We start from the raw sequence: 18,266 nt of genomic DNA on the forward strand, positions 1-18,266 counted from the left end.
TACTTTTAGGTCCCACTTTATATCAAGTTGCCTTAACAACTATGTACTTACATTTAAATTAATAATTTGGCACAATGCACTTATTGTGTACATACATGTTTTTACATTGTACTTATGTTTTTAAAAAAATACCTGCATGTAATTACATCTGTATTTAATTTCTGTAATTACATTTATAATTACACTGTTGACCCATCCCTTACACCTTAACCCACCCTTAAACCTACCCAGACCACCAACCTGTCCCTAACCTTACCCGTATCCCACCTCGATAGCAGCAAAAGTGTTTTGCAATACAATATGAACACAATAAGTACATTGTACTTATTTTTTGATGTAAGTACATAGTAGTTAAGGCCACATCATATAAAGTGGGACCAAGATTTCAAATTCATGCTGTTCTTTTGGACTTTCTATTCATCAGAAAAATCCTGGAATTTTTACGGTTTCCACAAAAATATTAATCAGCACAACTGCTTTCAGCATTGATAATAATAAGAAATATTTATTGAGCACCAAATCAGCATATTAGAATGACTTCTGAAGGATCATGTGCATAAGAAACTTGCTATTTAATGTCTCAGGCTCTGCAGGGCGACATGGAGCTGGGTCACACCTTCCTGAAGACCATGCGTGAAAAGACGGATCGTGCCATGACGTTCCTGGAGGAACCTGAGGCAGAGCAGCTCAAGGAAGAAGTCGACACCCGACTCTGCCAGCTGGAGACATTGATCAGAGCTCTGCGGTCAGAGCTCAGTGCCACAGAGAAATCCATACAGCTCTCCAAAGACTTCCTGGACAAATATAAGACTCAAACACAATGGCTTACAGAGACAAAATCACTGCTGGCGTCTCCAGTGGAGCCAAAAGCTGAACTTTACCAAAAAAAGGCTCAGCTAGCCAAATATAAGGTGAGGAAAACACTTTTGTTTTTGGTGAGAAATGAAGATACATGCACTGAATTAGTTATGAAGGTGACAAATACAACCATCTTCAGAGAGTCATGTAAACCCTTTATGCATCCTTTGCATAATGCATCCTTTGTCCCCTTCTAGACAATCCAGCAGACCATCCAGTCCCATGAGTCAGCAGTCAAATCGGTTATAGAGAAGGGAGATGCACTTCTTAAAACAATCCGTGACCCGTCTATCAGTGAAGACATCAGCAAGCTGAAAGCCGACTATCAAGAATTATGCAATGATGCCAAGGTACTGTCAGGCAGACCCTTTAAAAATGATTGTCTCTGCTACATTGATTCCATGCATTATTGCTGGTCTAATATTTTTCTGTTGTAGGTCCACGTTCAGAGTTTGACCGAGAGCGTGAGAGAGCATGAAGTCTATAACAGTGAGCTACAAGAAGTAGAGAAATGGCTGTTACAGATGTCTAGCAGGCTGGTCACTTCTGACTCAATGCAAAGTGGCAATCTAGAGACAGCCACACAACAACTAGCCAGACACAAGGTGTGTGCACTGTTATTATAGCTATTAATTATATGATCTGTAACGAATCAGCTCATGGGAAATATGAATAATTAATCATAACTAGTTATAATTAATTATGAATATTTTAGATCCGTTGTAGATATTTAGCTGACCTCTCAGGGTCAACTGTCTTGTCAATTCTAAGAATGTTAATTTCCTGGTTAAGGGAAGTAACTTCCTTACTGTACAATTCTACAAAAGCTTGTAGCATAAATCTGCATGATTAAGTGACTCCAGTTATGAGCAAACAATGAACCACGTCAAGTGTGATACAAGTAAGGTTTTATTAACTACATAAACACTTAAACTAGTCTAACATACTACATAAACACTTAAACTGGTCTAACATACTACATAAACACATAAAGTAATTTGCACATGAAACTTGGATCAAAATTACTAAAGACTCTTAGAACACTAATATGTTGCGTAGGTGTAAACATACAATATACACTCTCAATTAGATAATCCGAATACGAATGAATAGAGACCAAACACGTTATATGTAAGGTTACATGAATGAGTGGTTCTATCATAAGCAGGCATAAAATAGTTTACAATACAACAGATAATATACAAAACAGCAATAATATACCCAATGACCTGAAGGCTATGTGTGTTCATTCAAATAAAAGTTTTCCTATGAATTAATTAGTAGAAAAGTCCATTCCTACTGTGCCTTTGTGGATTTTCCTTATGGACAAGGCAGTGATTTTCCACACCTAAATTCCATGCGGTCGTAAATGTATCTGGTGTCAGGGTTGCCATGGTAACCAGGGGGGCCTGGTTGCAGACATCCTGGCATCCAGTTTATTGGGTGAGGGGCCTGTGACGATTTCTTAATCTAATGAATAATTGATTTGTTAAATCAAATGAAAAATGGTGTGTCTGATTGGTCCAGACGCTACAGATCCAATATCCCATGAACAATAGCTTTACAGTAACTTACAAGCAATAAAATTACAAAAAATCCATGCAGCATTTATAAACATTTTCATAGTCTGTTTCTTACTACATACTTAGTTTCATTACTGTTTCTTCTCAGGCAATAATGGAGGAAATAGCTGGTTTTGAGGAGCGTTTGACCAGCCTGAAGGACAAAGGCGATCTCCTCACCAGTAGCTGCACGGAGCAAGTCCAGACCAAGATCAGTCAGCAGATCCAGGCACACCAGCAGGGAACCAGAGACAGTTATTCGGCTATTTGCAGCACAGCTCAGCGTGTGAGCACTCCTGCTAATAAAAGATCTCATTAGTAGAAACCATCTTATAATTTCAGTCTATTAATTAACATTTGGCTCATCAGGTGTATCAGAGTCTTGACCGTGAGCTCCAGAAGCACGTCAGCCATCAGGACACACTGCAGCAGTGTCAGACGTGGCTGTCCACCGTTAAAGAGGAGATCCAGCTGCAGGCGCAAACTCCCTACGGCCTCCAAGAGGCTCTAAAACAGGTAGATGTCACAGAGCTGCAGATTGATATTACGCTAATACAAACCAGCTTGAAAGTTGTCTACACAACTTAAATATATTTACTTACATTTTGACTACTTATCCATAGGTGAAGCACTTTAGAGCCCTACAGGAGCAGGCTAGTACGTATCTAGACCTGGTTTGTTCAGTGTGTGATTTATCTGATGAGCCTGTCAGAACCACAGCTGCCAAAATACAGCAAACCAAAATGATGGTGAGTTTGATTATGCAGACTCGACTAACACTGCTGTGGAATATAAAATTAATCCAGTTAATTGTAATATAATTGATATTGTCAATTCTACAGATTGAGGAGAGGATGACCACTTCTCAAGAACTGTCGAATAGTTGGAGGGAGATTAAAGAGCAAAAACAGGAACTCGCAACACTTTTCCAAGATATGGAACAGCAATTGCAAAGTCTGTCCAGGAGACCTGCCGAGTTGGAGCCCAAGATTGCTCAAAACATGCTTGATCAAGCCAATGTAAATTAATTTTCAAATAAAAAATCTTAAATAGGATTTATTCATATACATAAATGTACATATTTTTGTTTATTTAAAGACAACATAGAATGACATTCACATACATTTAACTTCTATTATTTAATGTACTTTGGGTCAAACTAAATTTCAGTTGGAAATAATGTAGGATGGGACTTGATTTGGTTTTTTATTGAATTATGAAAAGTAGGCTATGATTTTATTGGTTTATATCATTTTTCACCTGCCCTGGCATTGATTACTTCAGCAGGAAGAGTCATTTTTCATTTCTGTTTTTCATGTTATCTCTTTTTATACATCTGGCTTATCCTCTGTGCTCATGTTGCCTGTAGGAATTTGGCGAGCAGCTTCAAAGCAGACAGAGCACTCTGACTAAGATGACAGAGCTTGTGAGTAAGCTGACAGAAGGGCAGGAGTCTCCTGAGCATACAGAGATTGGACGACTGAGCCATGCATGGCTGGAACTGTGCCATCAGGCCAACAAACTGCAGGCTCAGAGAGAGGAAGATCTGCAGAGGACTAAAGAGTATCATGACTGCATCAGTGCCATGGAAGCCCTCTTTGAACAGGTGTCCAAGGAATGGGATAACCTGGCCAGGTAAAACTGTTATTCAGGATTTAGTGTAAATGTATTCATATGTCACTTTTAATTAGTGCTACATTGGAAGTGTAATTTGAGACTTCTGTGAGATACATTATTATTTTATGATCTTGTAGAACTGATGCTGAGAGTTCATCTGATCATTTGGAGGCTCTTCGGAAACTCTCGGTTGTTCTTAAAGAAAAGAAAAGCACACTTGAGGACCTCAAAGAGCAGAAGCAAAAAGTAATGTACCACTTAAACCTGGATGATAAAGAGCTGGTGAAGGAGCAGATTGGCCACTTTGAGCAGCGATGGGCCCATCTAGAGAGTCTCATAGAGAGGAAGATCCAAGACTCCATTGTGACCCTTGAAGACATGGGCCAAGTTGAGGCCCGTTTGAGGGAAGCTTGCGAATGGGCTGAGGAGCAACAGCCTGCCCTATCTGAAGCCATGAAGATGAGTCCTCCACCTGAACTAGCTCAGAGTTTCCTTTTCGACCATCTAAGCATATGCAGTGAGCTGGAAGCCAAGCAGCTTCTATTGGCCCAGGCCATGAGCGATGCAGATAGGGTTTTAGCACATCTCGGGCTAAACGAAAGGCAAAGACTGCAGCAGCTCATCTCAGAAACTCAAGCAGAGGTAGAGTCATTGAGCATCAAAGTCGCGCAACGCAGGAAACACCTAAGCAAAGCCTTCACAGAGAGAACCCAGTTTCTTTTGGCTGTGAATCAAGCTATCACCTGGGTCCAGCAGAATGAAAAGAAAGCACAAGCGGAGGAGTACATAGCCCTTCTTCCTGATGACCTATCTAAGCAGGTGAGGACTTGCAGGAACATTCAGAGCAGCTTGAGAGCCTATCAGAGTGAGCTGACCTCCCTGTGGTCCCAAGGTAGGGATCTGATGAAAGACGCTGCTGAAGAAGAGAAATCCGAGATGCTCAACAAGCTCCAAGAGCTGCAGAATATCTTCGAAGTTGCCCTACAGAAGTGTAGCCAGAGGCTTCAGGAGCTGGAAAAAGTATTGGTGACCAGGAAGTACTTCAAGGTAGATCTCGAAAAGATATGCCAGTGGTTGAAGCAAGCTGATATTGTGACCTTCCCAGAGATAAACCTCATGAATGGAGATGCAGAATTAATTTCGCAGCTTACAAAATACCAACAAATATTGGATCAAGCCATGGAGTATGAAAACCTCCTTCTAACTGTGCAAAGAACAGGTCAAGAAATACTTCCCACTCTGAATGAAGTGGACCATTGCTACTTAGATGAGAAATTGATTGCTCTTCCGCAACAGTACAATAATATTTTGGGACTAGCCAAGGAGAAACAAGAGAAAATACAACAAGCCATTCTCGCCCGACAGGAATATGCCTCCTTTATTGATGTGACCCACAAAGCACTTAAAGAACTTGAGGAGCAGTTCCACAACTTGGGGACGCAGTCCGTCGGCCTTAAGACTGAGGAGGTTGTCAGTCTTCTGGCTGATTATAAAGCCCTCCTGGAGGAGCTGACTAATCTTGGACAAGCCGTCAGTGAACTTAACCAGAAGAAAGAGGGATTTCGTAGCACCGGCCAACCTTGGAGACCTGAAGAAATGGCCCAACTGGTTAGTCTTTACAACGGTCTGAAAAGATTGATTGAGCAGAGGGTAGAACATCTTGACGACACACTGGAATCTTTCGAGGACCATCAAGCCATGGCTATGCAGGTGGATTCAGAGCTGAAGGCCACCAAAGAGCAACTGGTGAAAGTCAATGCAGAGACGCAGTCAGCTGAGGAGAGATTGAAAAATTATCATGCCCTGGCTGCTAGTCTTCAAGGTGCCAGCTCTCACCTCACTCGACTCATGGAGCAGATGGATAATCTGGCACCCCACATGGATTCCGCCGCACATGAGGCTTCAAAGCAGCGGGTAACCTCTTGGCAAGAAGAGCTTCAGTCCTTACAGTCAGCTGTTGGGGAACTAATTGTGGAGTGTGAGAACAGGTTTGTGCAGAGTAAAGACTTTGAGACTGAAGTCAATCGGACCTTAACTTGGCTCCAGCAAATCAAAGATGAACTTGGCTCTGAGGTGGTGGTAGACGTCAAGGTTGAGAAGGTCCAGGAGGAAATCAGAAAGCAACAGATAATGCAAGAGGAAGTTCAGTCAAGGCTTAGAATAGTGGCAGCTCTAAGCACCAGAGAGAAGCAGAAGTACACTAGTGCCAATGAGCTCGTTCCCCCTCATGTGGACTCAAGTCTACAAGAAATGGCCAAGCTGGAGGCTGACGTTCAACGTGCCCTCAGCTCCAAACAGGCAAGTTCTAATCTAAACTATCAGTGGAACCAAGACTACTAGTTAAAGCACAAAACCCTGCATAGATAGTCAACATAATATGTTTTGGATACTAGGCCCCAACATGGGATGCCAGTATGCCTAACAAACCTCTTAACTAGCTAAGCCAGCAAGACTTCCTTAATCAACCAATGGTTCCCCTAGCTAACACACTAATGAATCCAATTGTTTCTCCTGTAGATAACGCTAGAGCAAGCTCTCGCCTTGTGCCAGAAGTATCACTCCAGAATGCAAACAGCTTGTGAGTGGCTGGAGGATGCTGTGGGCTTCTTGCAGCAGGCCAGTCTTGGGGTGGATGTGGAGAACTACGAGGAGTGTCTGAGGCAACAGGAAGACATCATGGCCACTGAACAGGAGTTCCTGGGTGTTCTTGAGGAGCTGGAATCTTTGCCACCTCAACTTGAAAACCTGGTCAACCCTACAGCCAAGGAGCAACTTCAACTTAGTGTGAAGTCTGCACAGCAGAGAGGCGTAGAGGTCAGAGACCAGCTGCAGTGCCACCAAGACATCCTGAACAGGTGCAGTTTGGTACAGAATACAATCTTTTTCAAAACATTTGAACCTTTAGATATATTAAGGGGTTGGTGTTATAAATCGACTTAAGTGTGATGTTAAAAAAGAACACTGTTGTAGGCCTGAATTATAATCACAGTTATAATGTGACCTTTACAGCTGTGTTGCCCAGTGGAATTCATATCAGGAGGCCAGACAGACAGTCATTGAGCTGATGAATGAGGCAGAGAAAAAGCTAACAGAGTTTTCCACAGCCAAGGCTGCAACAAACCAGGAAGCTGAAGAGAAACTCCGGAGTCATAAGGTGAGCTAAGTATGCAGAATTGACTCTCTTTCATGAGACAATAAACTTATTCAGATGTCTACATGATGATAAACCAATTCAAAATGTCTCCATCTTTGGCATGCAGTCGTTAGTATCCATGGTGAACAGTTTCCAAGAAAAGCTGACTGGTCTGGAAGAGCAAGCGTCCCAGTTAGAGCTGATTGGAAGTGACGCCAGTAAAGCCACCATAAGCCGATCCATGACCACAGTGTGGCAACGCTGGACCAGGTTGCGTAGTGTAGCACGAGGTCAAGAAAGGGTGCTGGAGGATACGGCCCACGAATGGAGAACTTTCAGAGAAAAGGTGCAGTTTCACTTGTGGTATTTGTGGCCAGATATCCCAGGGTTCTGCCTCTACTCAAATTAAGGAAATGTTATAATGCTACAACATTTAAATGGTTTGAAATGGTATATTGAATACATATATCAAATTTAATGGTACAAGAGCTTGGGCAAACAGGTTAATGTTACAAAAAATGACAGTTTTTCAAACAAGATATTATGTTGTTCAGATGATGAAGGTAAGAGCTGTAACAGAAGAACTAAAGGGCCGCGTTCCTGATTGCACTGCTGAGAAAGCCTCCAAAGCCACACTGCAGTCGAATCTGGACCAGTACGAGCTGGTTAGTCAGGACCTGGAGAGGGAGCTGTCTTCTCTAACTCTACTACGACAGTATGCTCTCAGCCTGCTACATGGTGTGGAGGTGTCTGTGCCAGCGGCTGATCATGAAAAATTGCCTTGTCTGAGGGAGGTCAAAGCTGTGCAAGATCAGCTAGAAAGGTACACAGTCTTCCTCCAATCCAATACAAAACAATAATAATGAAATCCACCAAAATACAGTGCTGTTTAATACTTGTCATAGAAAATGGCACCATGTTTTTACAGACCTTAAAGAAACACTGTATCAGTATGATCACCGATACACTGTAATATTAGTTGTCATTCAGCTGCCTACAGTAACCAGTGCATTTGTAGCTAGCGCGAAAAGTAAAGACTGAATACCAACCTGTTTAATGTCAGTGTAGTCTTGCTTCCCATATTGGCCTAATTAGACTGATGCCAAATATGGACTGAATGCTAATCTGTTTATTCCGTGTCTCTTGTAGTCTTCTGCAGAAGGCCAGGACAGGAAAGACTCGGGTTCAGCAGGAACTGTCGGACAGGGAAGGCGTGGAGAGAGGACTGAGTCTTGTCAAGAGCTGGATCCAGGACTCCAGGGAGCTTCTGCTGAACCCCACATCTGATCTGGACATTCTGACTCAAGAACTCGAGGTGAAAAATAATACCTGAAATAGTATGCTGCATCTGGCAATATATGTTATAAACTTTAGTATGCAACACTGTTTTCACTATAGTGCATGTTTATTTAGATGATTTGAAATAAAGCTGAGCACATTGCAATGTGGGATGCAGTAGCCAGCGCAGTATATCTTGCTTGTATACTGCACATTTTAGCAAACATAGTGTGTCATCCTGGTATTGCATGCATATAGATGGTTTGCATATTGTGTACAGTAAGTAAATAGAATGGTACTATGAATTTGCCTTAATTGAATTGTATCATTGTGCAGGTGATGCATGGAGAGCTGATTACTCATCGTCAGAATGTAGACAAGCTTGCAGAACAGCAGCAAAGTAAATACTTGGACCTGTACACTATTTTACCATCTGAGATCTCAATGCAACTGGCAGAAGTGTCCCTGGCACTGGGATCCATTGAGGACCAGGTACATAATTACCCTTTTGTTTTCATTGTGGATTAATAGGCAGTTTTTTATTAATTCGTAGAAGACATATGTTTTCAACAACAATTTTACTAAAGCTTCATGTAAGATATAAATAATGAATCGTATCTTTAGGTTCAAGCCAAGGAGAGAGACATCCAGAAGACCAGAGTTATTAAAGAGGAGTTCAACTCCAGAATTCATGACGTGTCCGAAAAATTGAAGGCTGTTTCTACGTCTCTAAAGGAAAAGGCCACTGATATTGATCAGGCCAAAGATGAGGCCAGAGTTAGTGTTGCATCCGAATAATCTTTTTAATTGATAATATTTCTGGTGTTTTTTTATAAACAAATTTACCTCTTTTGAATGATCATAAAGTACTTGGACTGTATTTCTAGCATCTCTGTGATGAACTTGACGGCTGTGGACGAAATCTCGCTGAGCTAGAAGCAGCAGTGCAGGACTTTGGTCGCCGTAACCCTCTGATAGCTAGACAGCTGGCTGATGCTATTGCCAAACTACGAGAGATCCATCATCACACTCTTCGACTGGCCGAATATAAGACAATATGGCTAAAGAAGGCAAGAAGATCTGTTATATTCTACTAATCGATTAAAGACAAAAAGAACATTCTGCTAATAGAAAAAAGACACAATCTTAGTCAAATCGAACCAATTTCCTACAAGCTATTTGATCATTTATTACCTTTCAATTAGAGCTTTTCATATAATGAATGTCATGTGGTATGTCTTGTCTCTCAAGGCTGATGCACATCTAGATGAATACAGCGAGATGTTTGAGTTCATAGTGAAGTGGACAGACAGAGCCAGGAGCCTGGTGAAGGCCAACATCATCTGGAACTCCTCCTCACACCTGCAAGAGCAGATCAGGATGTATCAGGTGAACCACAATACACAGAATACACAAATAGCATAGAGTCCAACTTCAATTATTTTTGTGAAATCACCTATCTGTGTTTTTGGCCCTGCAGTCTGTTCTACGTGAGTCACGTGAGCTCCATGGTGACCTGAGGGCCATGCAGGAGAAGGTGGAGATACTGTCTGAGACGCTGCAGGTGGAGGCAATGGGACAGCAGGTGTCAGAACTGAGCCGGCACACTGAGGAGCTGGAGCAGAGCATCAGATTACGACTGCAGAGTCTACAGGACGCAGCAAAGGTGTGAGGTTTTTTTGATGTTTTATTCTCTTAACTACACTGGAGACTTTTTCTCTAGCTAAATACGACTGCCTTTCTATTTTGTTTCAGGATATGGAGAGGTTTGAGACTGAAGTGAAGTCCCTGCATGTGTCTCTGGAGCAGGTTCAAGCCACTCTTACATCTCCAGAACTGTCCCGACTGAGTCTAAAAGAACAACTGACTCAAAGACAGGTACATTAATCTGTCTTGGTTCTCAAGAAGTATTTATTTTCCTCTTTAAGACACCCTCCAAAAAGTTTGCTTCTTCACTGGAAACAGATTTGGAGAAATTTTCAGCAAAGTTTCATTTTTTGGTGAACTATTCCTTTCAAGTATGCATAAAGTAAACATAATAAAGTATACTCTTCTAAGTAAATAAGTCTGTGGCTGTAGTGTAGTGGCTGGTTAAATATCTGGACCTGGTAACAGAAAGGTTCTTCAGGTGAATTACTAAGTGCTTTCCATTAACCTGTTTTTGCTACATATACTTTAGTGTTGAAGGGAAGTAGTTTTGTTCTTAGAATAGATTTTGATCTTTTTCAGCGTTTGCTGGCGGACATGGAGTGCTTCAAGCAGCAGGTGGAGGCCGTACAGGACTGTCAGAGCGCTCTAAGAGTTCCTGAGGAAGTGGTGACCAGTCTGTCCATCTGCCGCACTGCTCTGAATCTGCAACAAGAGGCCAGTCAACTGCAGCACACCGCCATCCAGCAATGCAACATCCTACAGGTAGGAGGAGCTGTTGCGGCACCAGATGGGAATAAAAACACCTGCTTACCAGCTGGTCTCGATTCCAGCACCAAATCCAGTACATTTCTGAATCTTCCTGAATCATGTGTTGCGTGCTTATTAGGGCTGTCAAAATGTTTTCAGAATTTCGAATATTAAAATTTTGCATTCGAATTTAAGGTCTACGTCAGCCGTCAGGCAGCCTTATGTGGCGCACGAGATGCGATGACGATGTATGTGTCATTGATTGCATTTGAATGCTTTTGTTAGCCTATCCAGTTGAACCCACTAGATGTGACACTGCTACGTTGTTCATTCATATATTACAGGAAACGAGAGCATCAGTGCGGATAAGATGTTGTTTACGTCTAAACTGAAACCAAGCCGTTCACACAGAACGCATATTTATCACATTTTCTAGAGTGACATCGATCAGCGTTGCACTCGCGTCTCGCAGAACGGCATGTTTAGAAAGCCATGTAAAATTAATGCAAGTTCAACTTTTAAAAAAAATGTCTACGTTTTTTTCAAAGATAGTCATGTTATTTTATTACGCTTTGAAGAAACGTGCATAATATTTTGCTCGATGCGCCCTCTTGTGGCCTCAGGAGAGAAGCCAAAAGCTTTTTTCCCCCAAACTGAAATTATGCATTTTAAATTAGAATATAATTAGAATTTTGATAATATTTAAGTAGAAAATTGTAAAAAGTTTTTCAGTCATTTTGACAGCCCTAGTGCTTATAGCTTATTAGGAACAAATGTTGTGTTTGTTTTATGATCGGTCAGAAAGGATTATAAATTAGAGATATATTCAGAGGGTTATTTTTAAAGTATGAATAACTTTGCATGTGTACTTTAAGAGTACTTTTAAAGTTTATAATTAATGTATTCTTTGTGATATAAAAATAAACGTGCGCATATGTGTGTTATATCTGTTTTAGGAGGCAGTGGTGCAGTATGAACAGTATGAACAGGAAGTCAAAAACCTGCAGGCCATGATTGAAGATGCTCACCGGGTCATTCAGTACCAACCTGTGAACACCAGTAACATTCAAGAGCTGCAGACACAAATTAACCATCATGAGGTGCAGTGTTATTTTTGTATTATTTATATACTATTATTGTATTTATTAATATTTTGAATAAATGTTATTGATTTTAAAAATTAATTTTTTTAAATATTAATAAAAATAATGAATTAAAAAACAATTTAAAAATTGAATAGTTTTCGTTTTAGGTCAAAATTACAACATTGATGAGGTGAGATGGATATTCAGCTGAGAGATGCCACACTGTCCGCTAATCTTGTTTTTGTGTTTCAATGTCTACTGTTTGTGTTTAGCCAGACTGATTTTTCATGTTTCTTGCATTAACCTAAAGGGTAGCTAAATAACATCTGTCATATTCTGTGTTTGTTTTTATCTAAACAGGAACTGGCCCAGAAAATCAAGGGCTACCAGGAGCAAATTGCATCCCTGAACTCCAAGTGTAAGATGCTGACGGTGAAAGCTAAACACGCCACCACACTCCTGACAGTGAGTGATGCAGAGGGTTTAACCGAGAGTCTGGAGGAACTGGACGGTGATGCTATTAAAAGAAATACCCAATCACAAGTCTCAGTACGTACCATTACCCTGAACGTGGGCATGACAGTGTAATTGAGGGAAAAGGAAACAGACTGGAGTGTTAAATATTTTAAAAAGCAATTGCTGTTTGTTCATATATTCTAAATAACTCTGCACTTCAAAACATGATTTGTAATCATGTTTTTAATTGGCTTGTATTAAAAATATATAATCATCCTTAAATAAGGATCAATTTACTTGACAAGTAAATGGCATAAGATATTAAGACTTGTTACCCTTCAAAAGGGTTTTCAGATGAATCCAAATTTAGTTTTAAATATTTAAATATTTTGCATGAAAACAAAACAAAAGTACTTATTAAGAAAATTATGAATCGGAAAATGCAGAATAAGAAATCAATTTGCATTGTGTTGATGAAAAACTGACCCTCTTACCTGAACAGCGTTTTTTACTTAACGTATCTCTCTGCGATCCTTGCATGTCAAAATCAAATAACTTGATTAACAGCTTTGTGAACTGATCGACTAATATCTTCTGCTCCGTGACTCTCTCATTCTTGTGATGCTGTCAGATGTCGGCTAGTCGCTGTCAGTCTCTCCTGTCTCCTGTGACAGAGGAGTCAGGCGAGGAGGGCACCAGCAGTGAGATCTGCTCTCCTGCTTTCTGTCGATCTCCCTCTCCTATCACTAACCCTGAAGCAGCCATTAGCAAGGTATTAGCAGGAATGTCAAAGCAATCTGATTTCTAGCAGACTTTTAGCCTGTGCTGCCCTTTTGCAATTACCAGTTACACTGGTTAAGGAAACTCAACATACTGTCTACTGCGCAGTTTATACTGTATACTGCATTCTATTTGTGGAAATAGTATATGAAACAATATGCAATAATGTTTTGTATAGTAATGTGCTACATTGTCAGTTGTTGTGTAAAAATGTCTTATCTTTGTCCAGTCCATTCAAATAATGAATCACATGCTCGTATTTATACTGGTTTATTTGTCCCTCACAAAAATAAAATCTAATTCCATCATTTTAAATATTTATATAGTTTTAATTTATTTTTATTTCATTTTAGAACTTCAGCTTATTTCAGTTAACACCATTTCTAATTTAATTTCTCATTTAATTTTCATCTAATATTTATATGGCTTGTACAGTATATGGTTACAATAATTCATAAAAACCATAGAGACATGAAAAAAGACTAAAATGATAGAAATGCACATCAACATTACTAAAACGAAAAACTGAAATAAAATGAAAATGGAAAATATAAAAACTAACATTTAAAAAAATACAAACTGATTCAAAATATTAATAAAAACTATAATCGGGTGTAATAGTGGGTATAATGCGTCATTCTGAACATATGTGACCCTGGACCACAAAACCAGTCATAAGGATCAATTTTTTAATTTTTTATTAATTATCATTCTGAATAAATGAGCTTTCCATTGATGTATGGTTTGTTAGGATAGGATAATATTTGACCGAGAGACAACTATTTGAATATCTGGAATCTGAGGGTGCAAAAAAATCTAAATACTGAGAAAATCATCTTTAAAGTTGTCCAAATGAAGTTCTTAGCAATGCATATTACTAATCAAAAATTAAGTTTTGATATATTCACAGTAGGAAATTTACAAAATATCTTCATGGAATATGATCTTTACTTAATATTCTACTGATTTTGGCATAAAAGAAAAATCTATAATTTTGACCCATACAATGTATTTTTGGCTATTGCTACAAATATAACCAAGCGACTTAAGACTGGTTTTGTGGTCCAGGGTCACATATAGTACCCTTAATTTTAACCTGAATCAGTACATGTTAAGTCTGTGACAGACTGCAGTGCAATGACTTTGTAGTGTATTAACATTATATATTTAATCTTGCATGGTTTTCTCTTGACTGTCCTAAATGTAGATGTCCATGGGAAGAGCCACTCTCACCAGAGCGCCCATCCAGGAGCTGTACAATCCCGCGCTGGAGTCTGTAGCGAGCTTAGATGATCTTCAGCGCTCGTGGGAGACCCTCAAAAGTGTGGTACGTATGACTTTTTGTGTTCAACAGTCAAATGCACCAGGATTTCAAATCTGGTCTTCAAGTTTATCTTCATGTTTTACAGATAAGTGAAAAGCAGAAGACGCTCTATGAGGCTCTGGAGAAGCAGCAGCGCTATCAGGGCTCTCTACAGTCCATCTCTACTAAGATGGAGTCTATCGAGACCAGATTAAATGAGCCCCCTATGCACGATCTCAGTCCCGACAGACAAATGGTCCTACATCAGGTGAGAAGATTGAAATACTAAAGGAGCTTCTTCATTGTTTTTGCTCTAGCTCTAAACTGTAAGAAATGTATAAGATTACTGATGCACAACCAAACCTCATACTGCCATATTCCTCCAGAATCAGATGGAGGAAATTGTAAAACTGCAGAATGATATAGATGATCTTCAGTCCAGCTTCACAGAAGAGCTGATCTCTGATGCGGTGGACTCGGACTCTGCGGATCAGCTGGCCATGCAGTCCACACTCACAGTGCTGACCGAGAGGATGACCACCATCCACATGAAGGCTTCTGGAAAACGCCAACTTCTTGAGGTATGCCAGGAATAATAATTTAACTTATTTTTAGAACACCCTTCATACTTAATTAGTGCTCAGTTTTTTGCAAACATGTTGTGAAAAAATAAAGTAATATTGTGAAATATTATTACAATTTAAAATAACAGTTTTCTATCTGAATACATTGTAAAATGTAATTTATTCTTGTGATGCAAAGCTGAATTTTCAGCATCATTACTCCAGTCTTTAATGTCACATGATCCTTCAGAAATCATTACAATATGCTGATTTACTGCTCAAAAAAAAAAAATCTTATTATCATTATTCAAAACTGTTGTGCTGCTTAATATTTTTGTGGAAATCATAATACGTTTTTTTCTGGATTATTTGATGAACTGAAAGTTCAAAAGAACAGCATTTATTTGAAATTGGAATCTTTTGTAACATTATAACTGTCTTCACTGTCACTTTTGATCAATTTAATGTGTCCTTGCTGTAGGAAAGCATTAATTTATTTAAAAAATATAATAAAAAATCTTAAAATATCCATAATAACAGAAAGATGGATATTCACTAACAATTATGATCAGTATTTCAATAATCTTTTTTTCTGTTTTTTTTTTATATACAGTATATATTTGTTTCTTCAGAAAGTTATGGTGTACTGATTTTTTCACTCTTTTTATTGCCTGTTAAAGGCTTCTGTTCTTTAAAGATACCCAGTATATATGTATATATGCTGATGTGTGTAGGAGCGACAGAGTGAACGTGTGGAAAAGCAGCAAGAGGCGCAGGCTTTACAGCGCTACCTGAACCAGGCAGACCAGCTGGACCAATGGCTGCAGAGCATTCGCGGTAACATCACTTCCTGCTCTCAAGACTCAGACATGGAAGAGCAACTCAGAGACTGCCAGGTTAGAGCGCCCCCTACAGCAGATCACTAAATGTGTACAGTACTTTATTAATTATTTACAGATTGAAGTACAAAAGAAAATGTATTATTTTGTGTTAACTCCTGAAACTTATGCCTGCTGTGTGTTTTTAAATGATTGAGTTTTTGCTGAATTCCACTGGACTCAGGAACAGGAAACTTTGTTAACCGTAAACAGCAGTATTAGAAGGCGTCTGAGCGTTCAGATGGATTGATTCTTAAGCGTCTGTGGCACGAGCTGTAATCAGATTATGTAAATGTCTCAGCGTAACACCGTTCACAGTTATAATGGCTTTAAGGGTATTAGAGTATTCCTGAGAGAGGATTGGTGCTCACTGGAAATCTGCTCTGCCTCCTATTACATATTCATGAGGGTGGCTGCAGTATTGGTGGGGAAAGAGGCGGGGCTACTTTTGCCTTCATGAGAAGGTTACAAACTGTCAGATGTCCCACTGTGAAACACCTTGACTTTTTATTAGAAGCATATGCATAGTCTTTTTGATTTTTGGATATATTTTCAAGTTCTTTTATACATTCCTGTTATCCTAAAGAATGCATGCTTACTGGGAGCATGGCACGTGAGGGATTACGGATAATGTACAGCGCTGTAGGTGTTGGTAAGGGCCTGGGATGACAGTGGAAGAACCATGTTTGAGCTGGCCTCGCTTCTGTTGCTCCTGCAGAACATGCTGCTGGAGATCGAGGAGAAGGTGCTGGCTCTCTCCGAGCTCTCCAGACACAGTGAGAATCTTCTGCTGGAAGGCCGGCCGGAGAACAGGGAAGACGCAGAGCAGCTGGCCAGGAAGTTGCGTACGCTGAAAGGCAGCCTGCTAGAGCTGCAGAGGATGCTGCAGGACAAGCAGATCAACATTCAGGTGGGGCTTGAACTCTGAATCCAAAGCGACTTACAGGTGTTCATACTATTATACTTTGATATACTGTATGTCATGACACTGAATAATTAACTTATGTATATACCATACATCAGCGGTGGCGAACTCCGGTCCTGGAGAGCCGCAGCACTGCAGAGTTCAGCTCCAACCCTAATTAAAACTCACCTGCCTGTAGCTTCCTAGTAACCGTTCAGACCTTGATTAGCTTGTTCAGGTGTGTTTGATTAGGGTTGAAGCAAAACTATGCAGGGCTGCGGCTCTCCAGGACCAACGTTCGCCACCCCTGACATATATCATTGCATTAGATGGTTCTCCAAGAATGAAAAAAAATTACGATGCCCAAAAAACATGGTATTATCATTGTTCATGATGATAACAATAATAATAATGCATTTTATGTAGTATCTTTTTAATAAAAATATAAAAATTAAACATGAAGGCAATAAAAACAAATAAAAGCAATTAAAAAAACAATAAAGCCATAATTTATTAAGTGCAAACAATGCAAAACAATATATAATATATATATATACAATATATATATATAAACCTAATATACATAAATAAATATAAAATATACATAAAATAATAAATATATAAACATAATATAAAACAATAAGTTCTATTAAAATAAAATATAATAAAATAAAATATAAATTATTCTTTTTTTCTTTTGGGGTGAAATTTGACCAAAACATGTTTTTTGTGAGATTCTCTTATTCTCTGAACATTTTGTCTTCCCCAGAACCACCGTCCCCCCCCCCTGCCATATATCATTGCATTAGATGGTTCTCCAAGAATGAAAAAAAATTACGATGCCCAAAAAACATGGTATTATCATTGTTCATGATGATAATAATAATAATAATAATAATGCATTTTATGTAGTATCTTTTTAATAAAAATATAAAAATTAAACATGAAGGCAATAAAAACAAATAAAAGCAATTAAAAAAACAATAAAGCCATAATTTATTAAGTGCAAACAATGCAAAACAATATATAATATATATATATACAATATATATATATAAACCTAATATACATAAATAAATATAAAATATACATAAAATAATAAATATATAAACATAATATAAAACAATAAGTTCTATTAAAATAAAATATAATAAAATAAAATATAAATTATTCTTTTTTTCTTTTGGGGTGAAATTTGACCAAAACATGTTTTTTGTGAGATTCTCTTATTCTCTGAACATTTTGTCTTTTATGTCCTGCAGGCTACTTTAATTTGGGAGGAGTTGAAAGGCCCTCAAAGAGCGAGCGTAATAATAATATATCACAGCTACAGTATTTTGCTTGTCACTCTATGTGCAGAATAATTCAGCAGCACTGGGTTCGGTCTGAATATGACAATCTCCTGCATGGCTTCCTCTTTTCCTGCTATTATTCATAAGAATATTGCAGAAT

At 39.0% G+C, this 18,266-nt stretch overlaps 1 protein-coding gene across 1 annotated transcript in view; it reads left to right on the forward strand.

Moving 5' to 3' along the window:
- LOC107594101 (nesprin-1-like) overlaps positions 1-18,266 on the forward strand; it is a gene marked incomplete at its 5' end in the record, with an annotated part of 65,702 nt that overhangs the window by 18,464 nt on the left and 28,972 nt on the right. Inside the window, 29 exons of the mRNA XM_016284052.1 lie at positions 585-911; positions 1,056-1,208; positions 1,296-1,463; positions 2,530-2,706; positions 2,790-2,936; positions 3,044-3,169; positions 3,263-3,439; positions 3,790-4,055; positions 4,175-6,335; positions 6,555-6,892; positions 7,047-7,191; positions 7,298-7,516; positions 7,725-7,993; positions 8,320-8,485; positions 8,785-8,940; positions 9,073-9,225; positions 9,336-9,518; positions 9,700-9,837; positions 9,929-10,114; positions 10,204-10,326; positions 10,678-10,860; positions 11,802-11,945; positions 12,291-12,479; positions 13,018-13,158; positions 14,374-14,493; positions 14,576-14,737; positions 14,856-15,050; positions 15,767-15,928; positions 16,629-16,820. Of these exons, the coding sequence (XP_016139538.1) occupies positions 585-911; positions 1,056-1,208; positions 1,296-1,463; positions 2,530-2,706; positions 2,790-2,936; positions 3,044-3,169; positions 3,263-3,439; positions 3,790-4,055; positions 4,175-6,335; positions 6,555-6,892; positions 7,047-7,191; positions 7,298-7,516; positions 7,725-7,993; positions 8,320-8,485; positions 8,785-8,940; positions 9,073-9,225; positions 9,336-9,518; positions 9,700-9,837; positions 9,929-10,114; positions 10,204-10,326; positions 10,678-10,860; positions 11,802-11,945; positions 12,291-12,479; positions 13,018-13,158; positions 14,374-14,493; positions 14,576-14,737; positions 14,856-15,050; positions 15,767-15,928; positions 16,629-16,820 (7,266 nt within the window). The remainder of the gene's footprint in view (positions 1-584; positions 912-1,055; positions 1,209-1,295; positions 1,464-2,529; positions 2,707-2,789; positions 2,937-3,043; positions 3,170-3,262; positions 3,440-3,789; positions 4,056-4,174; positions 6,336-6,554; positions 6,893-7,046; positions 7,192-7,297; positions 7,517-7,724; positions 7,994-8,319; positions 8,486-8,784; positions 8,941-9,072; positions 9,226-9,335; positions 9,519-9,699; positions 9,838-9,928; positions 10,115-10,203; positions 10,327-10,677; positions 10,861-11,801; positions 11,946-12,290; positions 12,480-13,017; positions 13,159-14,373; positions 14,494-14,575; positions 14,738-14,855; positions 15,051-15,766; positions 15,929-16,628; positions 16,821-18,266) is intronic.

This window comes from Sinocyclocheilus grahami, unplaced genomic scaffold (assembly GCF_001515645.1).
Source record: "Sinocyclocheilus grahami isolate Dianchi unplaced genomic scaffold, SAMN03320097.WGS_v1.1 scaffold179.1, whole genome shotgun sequence".
NCBI lineage: Eukaryota > Metazoa > Chordata > Actinopteri > Cypriniformes > Cyprinidae > Sinocyclocheilus > Sinocyclocheilus grahami.